This window comes from Falco rusticolus, chromosome 1 (genome assembly GCF_015220075.1).
Source record: "Falco rusticolus isolate bFalRus1 chromosome 1, bFalRus1.pri, whole genome shotgun sequence".
Classification (NCBI taxonomy): domain Eukaryota; kingdom Metazoa; phylum Chordata; class Aves; order Falconiformes; family Falconidae; genus Falco; species Falco rusticolus.
The window spans coordinates 102,421,041-102,433,915 of NC_051187.1; the positions used below are offsets into that span (position 1 = coordinate 102,421,041).

The 12,875-nt window shown below is 44.7% G+C and overlaps 1 protein-coding gene across 2 annotated transcripts in view; it reads left to right on the forward strand.

Moving 5' to 3' along the window:
• Positions 1 to 5,952, forward strand: part of ADAMTS3 (ADAM metallopeptidase with thrombospondin type 1 motif 3) — a 132,480-nt gene extending 126,528 nt beyond the window's left edge. Inside the window, exons 22-23 of one of the 2 annotated variants that reach the window (XM_037392227.1) lie at positions 196 to 339; positions 3,142 to 5,952. In XM_037392227.1, the coding sequence (XP_037248124.1) occupies positions 196 to 339; positions 3,142 to 3,710 (713 nt within the window). In that variant the 3' untranslated portion in view covers positions 3,711 to 5,952. The remainder of the gene's footprint in view (positions 1 to 195; positions 340 to 3,141) is intronic. The other variant, XM_037392237.1, reaches the window with a different exon arrangement.
• Positions 5,953 to 12,875: the final 6,923 nt, after the last annotated feature.

Genomic DNA, 12,875 nt, shown 5'->3' on the forward strand with positions numbered 1-12,875 from the left:
CAGCATGTTTTCTCAGTGGGATGCTGCCAGCAAGCAATGTACTTCAGAGTTCCAGTGATGCCTTCTGTAAGAGACCTGTCAGTTTTGAAAACTAATGTGATATTTTTTTAGTTGATTTAAATGACATTCTAGTAGCTTCATCTTCTAAAGATTCCCTAGGGAGCCGATACGCTTTCTTGTGTCTTCTACTCTTAGTTACCGTGAAGCAAGTAACAGATTGTGAGAAGGAGAATTTTTACCATGATCATCAGCGGAAGGATACAAGCACTTACATACTGAATAGGAAGTGGTTGACTAGGTTGTGCAGAATTAACCTAACAAATAAAAAAAAGGGATTATGTGAGTATGCGACTCCAAGATTGTATTTACGGAACCTGCTGAAAGTAGATGAGTACAAAACCAAATCTTTGCACTATTGCTCGAGTCACGAAAGCTAAACCATTACAAACCAACACCACAAAAATTAACCGGGTGAGAAAAGGACCAAGTAAGATGCATTGGCACTATGGGAAAGCAAAAAATAGTTGTTTGGTACTTTCTTTTTTGGTTTGTCACTTTAGGTGATACTGTTTGCTTTGCCTTATATACTGATATAAATCACAACGTGTTAATGAGACAGCTGCCATAACTTTCCAGATTGGGTGCTTTCATTTGCATGGAAGCATAAAAATTGTTCTGTGTGTGATGCAAAGATTTGTGTTTCAGTATTAGCTTTTCTAGTTTAGATGAATTATAAATATAGCACTTGAATGTCCCATGCTAAATTCCTGCTGAAAATAGTCTTATAGTGCCTTCATGGAGTACGTATATTCCCACGCAGAGCTGCAAATTTAATGCTGGGTTTGTCAAGAACCAACAAACATCCACCCAAGGAAGCACACTGGGATTAGAAGCAAGGAAAACTTTTCTATTACGTGCCGCAGTCATATAATTTGCTTTTTATAAACAATGTCCCACAACCCCACTGATGTATGTGTGTGTAATTTTACTGAGTACAAGTGGAACTAAGCTGATTTACGCTGATCAAGAGGTTGGGCTACAGTTAGTATTTTAAAATAGGAAAACTGGGTTGCCTAGCATACTGTTAACATGTGTTGAGGCAGCATCTGTACACAGGTGAAAAAATAATCACGGTACAGAAAGGTTATTTAATTTCAGAGCTTAATATGTGGTGTTACGTGCCATCTGTTGCTCATTAAAATGTTGACTATGTAATTGCTAGCTGTGACTGGAGGACTAGATGTGGAACAGATCTTCTCAGTATCTGGGGTTAACTTTTGGCTTTTCACATTATAATTTTGCGTACTTCTATTTTGAGCAAAAATGGATTTAAGTAAAATCCATCAACACCATTTTAGGCCAGCCGTGATATCTTAGGGAAAGTCTGCTAAGGAAACCTCTTGCTGATCTGTCCCCAGAGTGTTTGAATAGTTACTGGATGCACCGAGGTACTCATTTGTCCCCATCCCTGGTTTTATGTCCTGCGAAGTGTTGCATGTTTGTTGGTTCCTGGTCTGATTCCGGAGTGCTGCCAGAGCCTTAGCACCCGATTCAGGAGGCGGAGGGGAGGCACCCATGCCCCACGTTCCTCAGAGTCCCAGCCGCTGGGCTGAGCGCCCCATGGGAGGAAGGCAGGTTAGGCTGGCAGGCAACACTGAAACACAGGGCCTGTTTTGGGGGCGCCCTGTAGATGTCCTTGGGAAAGTCATTCCCCCTTTGCCTACAGATGCGTTGGCTTGAAAACAGCAAGGTGCTCTTCTGAGCCGCGTGGACCCTGCTGAGAGGCTGGGTGCGGTGACCTTCCGAGGTGCCTTCCCGCATTACTTGGTTGGGTGCTGATGCTGCCGAGGCATGTGATAGTCCATGCTACACAGATAAGTAACAGTATAAATGAGCGGTAGGATGAGTTAGACACAGGGAGGAGAATAAAAAGGGAGTATTAAATCTCCTCATTTTAAAATCTTCAAATAGTGCAGTTCATTTCAAATGCTCAGAGCCAACCTCCCATCTTCTTCTGTGCCTTGATGCAGCTCTGCTCAAATACTGAGAATCTGACTTTTTCTGTGAGAGTGAAGTTTCAGTTTAAACTCACATTCTCCATACAGAATGCCAAACTGCCCAGCGAGCTTGTTACCTTGACACAGTCAGTACAACAGACTGCAAGGTTCAGAACAGAAATTCTTAACAGTGCGACCTACTCATGAGTGTTACAAATGCTCTGTGTTTGTCCCAGGCCTGGCAACAGTAAAATTTAAGACTTTACCTTTGAGCTCGTGTGACAGGCTGAAGGAGCCCGAGTACTGATGTGCTCTTAGCTTGATATCAAAGCCTTATTTTTCTTCTGGCTTCTTATGTTACTGCTTTCCTTTCCGCCTGTTTTGTCCAACGTGACCACTGCATCTCTGTCTGCGGAGCAAACACTTAGTCAATGCTGAAAGAAATAATTGACATTTTTGGGATCTCTGACAGATCCTTGACCTCCTGGAGATCTTTTCCCTGACTGAAAGGAACGCCACAAGTTTAACTTCAAGGCGTCTTACATCTGACCTATCTGTTAAAAGCTTTCCATTGGTTCTCCAGTTACGGTTAGGTCACAGAAAAACTTCAGACTATGTCCCAAAAAAATTTTATCCAACTCTTAATATTTTATTTTAAGACATCATATAAAAGGCATCCTTGAGAGATTTAATGGGATTTAACTGGGATTTAATGTCTTTAAGGGAAGATTTTGTTATTCTGAATGGTGTTGATAGATAGTGTCCTCAGGCTAGAAGTGAAGGTGATTTGGGGTGGGTAGGACTACACCTGGCCTAGTAGGTGGGAGCTCTAGCGGGTTAGCACTGGAAAATGTTGTCTGTGGCCCTCCGCAAATACAACGTGCCTTTGCACAGCTCTTCACTTCTGGTGTGCACAGAAGCTGACATTTTCAAGGTGACTGCTGATTTCTTTGGTTCCCAGCTACGGTTATTTTTCAGGGTGGCAGTGAGTTCTGTCAGGGGATGAAGCATCTCAGGTGGCCTGTTCAGAGTAGCTCAAGGTTTATGAAACACAGGCAGAACTTTATCAGTGCCCATCTAAACACTGTTCGGGCATTTCGGTGCTCTTCAGTAGGTTTACGATCAACATGCATTTGTTTTGCAGATGAGCCCTGTATGGGAGACAAATCTATCTTCTGTCAGATGGAAGTGCTTGCACGTTACTGCTCCATCCCTGGCTACAACAAGCTGTGCTGTGAGTCCTGCAGTAAGCGCAGCAGCACCCTCCCACCGCTGCTCCTTACCGAAGCTGCTGAAACCACAGAGAAAGCAATGTTCAATCTGCCTCAGGCTTTGATGATGCCAACGCCCGTAGTGCCCCGCTACGCACAGCTCCTGCCCGCGAGAAGTTCTCTGGGCAGGCTTCCTTTTGCCGAAGAGGACGTGGGTACGAAGGTCTCCCCATCCAACGCCGAGCCCAAAGGCGCTGAATTTCCGCAATGGAGAGCTCCCCAGGCAAGGAAGTCTTCAAGGCTGTTTGCTTTGCTCCACCAGTCACCTGTCAACAGCAGCAATCTCAGTCCTCACGATGCCCTTGCACTGGCAGCAGCTGTTCCTGTGGTGCCAGCTAATAACACGGCGGCGGGTGCTCCTTCTCCACCGAGAACCTCAAGAAAGAGTGAGAAGCACGCTGAGAAGGGATGGCCTTCGAGGTCCCCCACTGTGGAAAGATGAACGCAGATGCCTTGTTGGAGGATAGCCATGGAAAGAGGCTCTGTTTGGCGCTTTGGGTTCAATGTCCTTACTTCTGGACACTATGGTGCATGCTGCTTTCCACAGGCAAGACACTGCAGGTCATCAACTCATTTTCCTTGTAAATACAAAGAACAAGAAGTGCTGGTTCACTTTCTAGTTGCTCCCGTCCTCCTCCCATGCTGTGTTACCTGGCTAGCTTGAACGCATTGGGGGAAAGCACCAAAGAATATTCCCAAGTTGCTGAGGGCGTCATCCATCAAGCTCTAGTAAGAAAAATGGCCCTGACCTCAGCACCCACCTCGTTATTTTTGGTTCTAAACACTCACTCATAGAAAACACCCCACTACAAGAGGTACCAAATGTTTACACTATACTTTTGTAATGGAACAACTGAATCCATAAGACTCGTTTTGCTAATTTATCTATATAAACGGATATTGTATGAGCAAACTTGCAGCTGTTGTGTAAATACTGTATATTGCAGAAAATCAGTATTATTTTTAAGAGTTGTGTGCTGTCAGACAACTGTTTACCTATGTTGCATTCTGGACAATTGCTAGGTGCCTGCCATCGAGTACTGCCTTATTTACATTCCAAGAGTTGATTTGTAAAGCAGCATTATCATAAAAGGAGGAGTTCCATTTTCGTTACAAATTACATCTACTGACACTAGGAAAGGGTTGGGTTTTTTGGAGTACCAACAACACGATGCTTTCTTTTGAAATAGGGAGGGGAGGCGGGGAGTGTAAACCTAAAGGTATGAGTTTACTTACAGCCACCCGCCCAGTATAAGTAGGTTTAGAAACTTTAGTGCAATTCCAGTCACCGGTTGGAAGAAGAATTTTATGTGCCTGTGAAATGAACCCGGACACCCGCAGCCTATACTGAGCAGCATTGCTTCAGGTCAGGAGTAGCAGTGCCGTCCTTTAAGCCTCCTTTCGCCGAAGAGGTCAGACCAGTGTAGGAAACCGTGTATATACTGTAAGTACTGTAATGTTCACGAGTCAAAAATGAGTTCTGCTTTCCAGATGATCTGTTTGTTATTTCTGAAGCTGAAAAAGCATCACAGAGGTAGAATAGGCGCTAACAAGAAATAGCTGTGGCAAGACTTAAAATAGATAATTTTTTTTCCTACTGGAAGCATTGATTTAAAGGTGAGAGAGATATTTATTTTTTAGCATGGTTCACCTCAAAATCTCCACAACCACAATGCATCTGACTGCAATAATGTACTAGTAATTTATGTCAATAACCATCTTGTTCACAGTCCACCCAATCGCACTCTCTCCTGTGTGTTGCTGTAAAGTACTTGTATATAGGATGGAGAACTAAAGATATTTATTAAAAGTTGATTTCTTGATAGTATTTTATGTACTAAATATTTACACTAAGGGCAGTTGACTATTCTTTTTGCCAAGATAAAATAGAGAGATGTAATTAGATACCTGTATGTGCTATGTCATACGGATAGAACAGAAATCTAAGCTAACTAAACTACTGTAGAGAAATTGTTGATCTTATTCTTTAAAAAAAAGAAAAAAAAAGTCTTATGACAGTTTTTATTACAGGCATCTTTAATTTCTAAACAGGTTATTAAAGTTTCACGTGCAATTTTTGCTTCCCCATAAAAAAAATCCTCATGACCCCTTTAAAAGAACAGTGAATATGTACCTCTAAAATGCTATAAAGTAGATTAGGACCCCAAAGATTAAATTCTAGAGACATCTGTAATGCTTATGCGGAATCACGAGGAAGAAATAAGGATGAAAATTGTTGCCAGAAGACTTTCAGAAGGCAATGAGAATGCAGGTAGGTTAACCCTGTTCGGGGAGGTACAGGGTCACGCTCTGCAGGAGGCATCTTGCATCGTGATGCGTGTAGTCTAACCCACGAAAGTATTGACACCTCTAAAGAATTGCTGCTGCCTTTCTGCAAGGCTTTTGAAGGTCCAAGAAATTAGTATTAAACAGACTGTACAGACAATCCCTGAGCCTCAAACAAATAGGGTGTGTTTGTTTCTTTAAAATTCCCCAAAAGTCAGATTCTCTTTTCTCTCTGTCTTTATCTTTTACATATATACAACGTGGGTGTAGATAATCCTTGTACCTTTTTGATTTCTTTTCTACCAGGCTAATTTCTCTTTCTATAAAGTGTACACTACTGATACTGTTTGTTGTATTGGGGAGCACGTAACAATAAAGTCTTTAACATAACAAGTCTTTCTCTGGTTTCATTCACCTGGTTTTTTTTTTTTCATTTTTAGGTTTCATCTTTTGCAAAGCAAAGGGCAATTTACACTGGCACAACCTTTACTGTCTTGGTAAAAAGCTCATTTGAATTAACTAATCAACTTGATTTTTTAGAAACAGGAGGTCGTCCTTTTACCGCTGGAGAGGGCAGGTTGCAAAGAAGCTGGGAGGGAAAGGAAAGCGTCCATTTCCAGTGATCCAAAGACTCCCTAGTACACGTGTGAGCATCTAGGTAGCAGCTCCAACCCTTTTTTCAAGAACATGTAACATTTGGGGCTTGGCTTTTTGAGAAAAGCTGTCTAAGGGGTTCCGTGCCAGACAAACAGGAGACAGCTGCCCTCTTCTCCTTTACCTGGAAATGTTTTTTGAGCTGATGGGATTTCAGATCTGCGCCAGACGCTAATGACCAAAAAAACTCCACCTCACCCTCGTTATTTTAAAACAACTGCATGTTTTAAGAAGAGTCCTGGCCTTCTGGTCTATGTATCTGCAACAAGTTTTGAGACCACCCACTCTCAAATGCCTCCTTTGATATAATTGCTGTGTTTCTTGTTTACCCCAAGTCACAATGTCCCTGTGCCCAGAAGACAGCACGATGCAGGGACAAGGGGGGACACATGAGGGGCAGCATCCTTGCGAGCAGGCACGCAGCCCTGCTGAGCCAGGCTTGTGCTTGCGGAAGGAAAGGCAGCTCATGTCACGGTGCCCACGCTCCGGTTCAGCCACCCAAGGCAGGTCACGCTGCTGTTGCTCCAAAAGGCTGGTGACAATTTTTCTGTGGTTCTGGTTGCCCGATTTTGAGAACAGTAGATCTGGACTGGAACTTCTAGGGAAAAGGGAATCTGGTAAGAAAACAGGGAGGTCTTCATCTCAGAGGTGGAATCTAGAGGAACTTTGGGATTTTAACTGAGTCTACAAAAACTTTGGGTCTTTAACCCAGCAGAAGAGAAGCTGAGAGGGAGATCTAATTGCTGCTACAGGTTCTGGTGCGGTGGCTTGTGCTGGAATTGGCCAGTAGTGTTTCGGTATTTGGTCGGTAATTACTGATTTTAATGCTAAATTATGTCACAAAAAACCACTAAGTGACATTATTTTTTTTTAAAAGGGGGGTGGGCAAACCAGAAAATTAATACCAAGAGGCTTGTCATGTGAAGGGGCAGGGTTGGGGGGAGATTCCCTCAGCCCCGGGTGTTTGATCTGTCTCTCAGCACCCCAGGAAAGCCAAAACCCTTGTGCCCGACCAGTCTGTTGGTCCCATTACAGGGACCCTTCACTGAGCAGTCCCGCTGGATCGGGGGGTGATTCGACTGCCTCGGTCAGGGAAACATGGCAACAGCATCAGGGAGACCCTCAGTGGGTCTGCCCGCTTTATTCAAGTATGTTACCTGCTGCCAGCAACTGCTAGCACCCACAGAAGACTCACACTAACAGTTTACAGAATAACACTCTTTATTAATATAATCATAACAAATTAGGGTTTGCGATTGCTGGTGATGGCGACTGTCTGCAAAAACAAGCTTGACATGATATACAACCCAACTACATACAGCTAACCTGTAATCACTGATAACAGCCAGCGTGAGAGTTACTTAGCGCGCATAGAACAAAGTCCTTACCCAATAGCATCCCTATGGGGGGAGAAGACAAGTTCAGCCCATCAACTGATCCCAGAAGTTACGATGGAGTCTCCCCTAACTTCTCCCCTCATCTGTCCACCTTTTATACATCATAGCACATTGCATATGCATTATCATACATAGGACTGATTACAAGTTTCTCGCTTCCCATACAATCAGGGCACATCCCCAGGCAGCACTGCTGAGGGTCTCTGCTAACTCCGCACACTCTCCAAGCAGGGTTTGCCTCTTTCAGGGGGGCTATTTGAGTTGGAGGTTGCGATGTCCCGCTGCCACAATTACCTTTGTCCTATTTTCAACTCGTTTTCAGTTGATGTCAGTGGGTTGCAACACTTTATCGTCCTGCTTCCTCTCATAGCTAGAACTTTCCTCACTGGAAGGCTTCTTTCTGCATAACTTAGATAACAGTGTTCTTTTCACTATCTGTCCTTTGTTTCTCATCCCCCCAAGGCTGACTCCCTTGATTAGAAATCCCTTCATTCGTAACAACTTCAGATTGACTCAGACTGACCTAGCTTTGCGAACACTGAATCACAGTTGGGTAATCTGGGAGCTTAGACAACAATTCCCCCCGTCTGGACTGATTTCAGTCCAGGACTGGTCCATTTCCATCACATTTAGGTGGAGCTTGAGTGACTCTGGTCATAGATATTTTTGTTACTGATTGCTATCACGTACCCAGTGAGGTGCAGGCAGGTAACTTTGGGGTGGAGGTGTGCGTTAGTATTGCAATGAGATTATTTCATCTAAGGAAAGTAATTTCACCACAATGGTCAGTTCAGCAATGGACATCATCTCATATATTCTTCATGTGAGAACTGCTATGAAGCTTACCAGACCGTCAGATTCCTCTTGCTGCAGGGAGCACGACAGAGCCTGGCTGCGGTGTCTCTGCTCCGCTCCACCCTCTGTCATTCCCGTCAGCATGTGCTGAGCTGGCAGGATGCACTGTCTGGGGAGCTGTGGTGATGTAGATTCCGTGCATGCCAGCCGTCCTGAAAGGCAGAGCTGTATTTTACTCTGAAAAAAGCTTTCTGTGATATTACGCTTCTATTAGGACCCAATTTTCTCTAATTCCCCCTCCCCAAGGTGATTTTCCCACCAGGCCAAATTTCCAACCCACTGCCTTGACAAGAGAAGTTCGTATCACTCAGTTTGGCTTCAGGTTTCAGCTAAACCTCTGTGTTCCGCCGAGAATTACGTTCACCAAGTAGGTTCTTGACAGTTTTAAGCCAGGCAAGTAAATCTGAAGTGCCTAGTTGAATTCGCATTCTTGTAGAGAGCACTAATACTAACACTTAGTACTAATACATAGGCAAGAGTATTTAAAAAATTCTATTGAAGCACCACTTGAGAGTCCTAAAAAGCTCTATTAATCAAAGTTCAATAGGCAACCTGTTAGGTAAATGGTGTGTTATTGGCAGGAACAACAGTTGTAAACTGGGCTGGTTTTCCACTTCTGGAACTGCTCGGGGAATAACAATACCTGAGAGGTATCTGTTCTAATGGGAAACTGCAACTTCAACTGCTCTCGCAACTTCCAGGTGCTGCCAGATGAGAGCTTGTTAAAACACTGCTGAAAAAATCCTGCAAGGCCCACACAGGTAGTTTTTCATGTGACAGAATTCAGGTGTTCATTCTCTTAAAACAGAAATATAATTATATAAATATTAAACAAAATATAAATATTACATAAGATATAATTTAAAACTCTAATAGTTTTTTGAAGTATTAGCGAGAGGTATCTGAAAAGACAATTTAAGCCTGCCATCGTTTGAATTGTCATTAAGGCAGAGAGATTCCAGCAGCTTTACCCAGTATCTTGGGAAGATGCCAACCATCTAGATTCAAAATAGAAGTCCTTTTCCTTTTTGAGGTTGTAGAATGTACAAAGGAAGTTCAGGCTTAGGGAAACTGATCACACTTGCATGTATTATTCACTTCGGGTTTTCCCTGGTTTTCTGAAGGAAAGGTTGTGCCAAATGTCCGATCCCTCACATGGCAGGTGTCGCACGGACTGCGCCTTGTTCATTGCAGCAAAAAGCGGGGGGAAAGCCTCTGTTTTAAATTTTGTGTGGAAGTCTCTCGGTTCAGAAGGCATTAAGATAAGGGAGCGCTGATGGTGGAGATGGAACCAGCACACCCAGCTGGGTTATTTAGCAACAGCCTGTGAAGTGTCAGCTTCTAGGTAAGGTGTCCTCTTAGGGAGGCCAAAGGGTGGGCAGAGGGGGCAGCCAGTGGCAGGAAGGACGGAGACAGCAAAGCAATCTCGGCTTTCCAGGACTGGGGGGTTGGAGTTACGTGGAAGACCCTGTGCAGGAAGGCAGTGCTTTAGAAGGATCAATCAGCAAAATCACATCCTATTATTCAGACAAATAAATCGCCATCTGCTAACCCACAGAAATACCTTCTCTTATTTATTATTTGTGTTTCAGGCTCTGAGTGTGAGGTCTTGTTGAACCGATTGAGTTTTAGGACCACATGACAGTGCTGATGTGGAAAGGAAATCCCCGTCCTTAGTTATGGGGTATATAATATAATGTATGGGGTATATAGTATTCTATGTTATGGAGAATATAAACTCTTTCCTTCTTCATAGATGAAGATGATTCCCAGGCTGCTCTAGGAGAGCTTTCTTCCCTTTTAGTTACAGTATTTTTTCACACTAGCTAATATTTTATTTTAAAAAAAAAAAAAAAAAAAAAAAAACAAACAAAAAACACCACCTGGGACAGAAGTGGAGATGTGATCCCTGTGATGCTGCTGAAGAAGCTGCAGTAGTTCAGGATGGGTAAGAGCTTTTTATCTTTGTCACTTGGTGTTCATTTTACAAGGGTAAATTTCTTTGGGGTACAATGCACAACATTTTAGCCAGTTACTTTTACTTCTGTTCCACATCATAAGTGAAGCGCAAAACCCCTTTGAAATTTGGTGGGTCATCAATCCAAATGTATGCACACGTAAAAGAACAGTGATTTACTCTGTAGGGATGAGTCACAGCTACTCCTTTCCCTCCTTGGAATGACTGCGTTGCATTGAACATGACGATTGCATGGGTATTCGTGAAATCAAAATTACAATAGTCCAACTAAATTAATTTCCTGTGTTTCATGGTACGCAGGTCCTGGACCCAGACACCAAAGGGTACAAGAGGAGCTCTTAGGTTCTAGTACCAATCCTAAATGACTTAACTATCTCTACAGAACTGAAGGCAAGGAAGAAACAGACCTTCCTACACTCAGTTTGTCCCAAGCCATTGCTACGCTCCTGTAAGAGACGGGAGAGCACAGGCCACTTCCCACACGAGGGTGGCTCTGTGAGACAAGCCTCTTCATGTAGAAACTTGAACACATTTTAATAGCACCATTAAAGAAAAAAGAAATGTAAAACTTAAAATGGCAACTCACTGTCCTCCTTTTATTTCCTAGGAAACCTAGTGCACAGGGGAAGGTGAGCTGGAACAGCCTGGCCATGTAGCCCAGGTTGTTCTTTCTTGCTGTAGTCAAAAATGGACTACAAAAAAAGAATATACGAGCAAGGGACACATAAGATGACCGTCTGTCCCCTGGTAGCCTTCCCCCTCCACGGGCCATGTATTCACAACCCCTTACAAAATTCTGGGTAGTTACAGTTAACAGATCTGAAAATGCAGGGCCGAATTCTCTTCCCCCAGTGGTTTTTACATCAGGTACTCTCTGGGTGTGACATCAGTGCAGGTGGCTCAAGTTATTGCAGTGCCAGTTGAGGAGGCTTATGCTCCTGAGGAAAAGCAATCACTTTTTAATGTGTCATTGGCAACTAGTAACGTTTAACATGCTTCCAGGCTCCCGTGACTTGGGAAGGAGGTACTGCTATAAATCACTGATAATTATACAGGAAAGCTGTTTAAAACTGAGGCGTGCTTTCTGAGCCTAAGTAAATGCATTTTGAAAGTCCTAAGTGTCTTGCTTAATCTCCTGTGTCACTTGCAGTGGCCGAGAATCTCTCAGCTGTTTCCAAGTCATTAGTGAAGAGGGGCTAAAAGCAAAGTAATCCGGACTCTCTTAGGAGAAACACGTAGGCAGATCACCCAGACCTCTGCAGGTAAATGCAGACGTGAAGCTTTCTCTCGCCTGAAATCCAAAGTATGCATGAAAAGCCAAAAGCATCTTTACAGGAGCCTTACCTTTGCTTGTTAGATGTTGGGGGAAAAAAACCCACGTAAGGCTACATCTCTCTCGGTGTCTTTCTGTGACCTTCCTCCAACTCTGAGCAAGGGGAATTTTCCTCCTGAAGGTGAGCCTGACATCACTGCAGTGGCTGTTCTTGATTTGGGGAGACCTGGAAGGGTGCAAAGGCATGAAAACTGGTCCTTTCAGGACTTGGAGTGCAGAATGATGATGGATGAGGACAAAGGCTGGTTTTCCTGTTGCCTCACTCCCCTCTCTGCACTTGGATATTTCCTTCTGGTTAGAGACTAGATCCTAGCTGGGTGTTTTCCAGGAAGCAGTGGACAGTGGTGGCAGGAGTTAGAGACAAATTCGTGCCCCGAGGTGGAAAGCCTGCCACCAGCCTGGCTGGACTCACAGCTTCTTCCCTGGGGATGCCCTCATACCCTATGCCTTAGGTTCCTGCCATGCTTGAAAGAGATCTACATGCATGCATCCACTCACGCTGCCCCGTACAGCAGCTGGCGAGAGGGATGCAGAAGACGAACAGTAAGCGCCTTGTTCCTTCCTCTCCCAGGCATTCACAAAGCAGGCCAGCCCATCGCTAACATTGCTCCAAATTCCTATTTAATGTCTCCCCCCAGCACACTCCATCGCTTGTGTGCATGGGACCCAACCCGCGGCCTGGGGAGCCCCGGCCCCGCTGGGGACTGTGGAATCAAAGGTCGGGCCCGTGGCTGCCCGGGGCCTCCGGGCCCAGCTCTTGCGCGGTGGTGCTGGGGCCCGGGCTTCTGGGGCCGGTCTTGGGGCTCCCGAGCAGAGCCGTGCCAGGGTGCAGGGGCCAGTTCGGGTCGGGGACAGCGAGTGAGTGCAGCGGCTCCAGGGCGCTGGGTTGGGGCAGGCACCAAGCCTGGGAAACGGAGACCCGGTCCGGTGAGTCCAGGCTCAGGAATGGGGGCTGAAGCCCCTGTGGGTCTGGGGCTCAAAGCTGGGCTTGTTGTGCCAGGTTCGGCACTCAGAAGTGGGGACAAAGAAGTCTTGTGTGCCAGAGGCTTGAAGCCAGGCTCATTGGGCCAGTGTTGGGTTTCAGAAACTAAGTCCTGTTTTGGG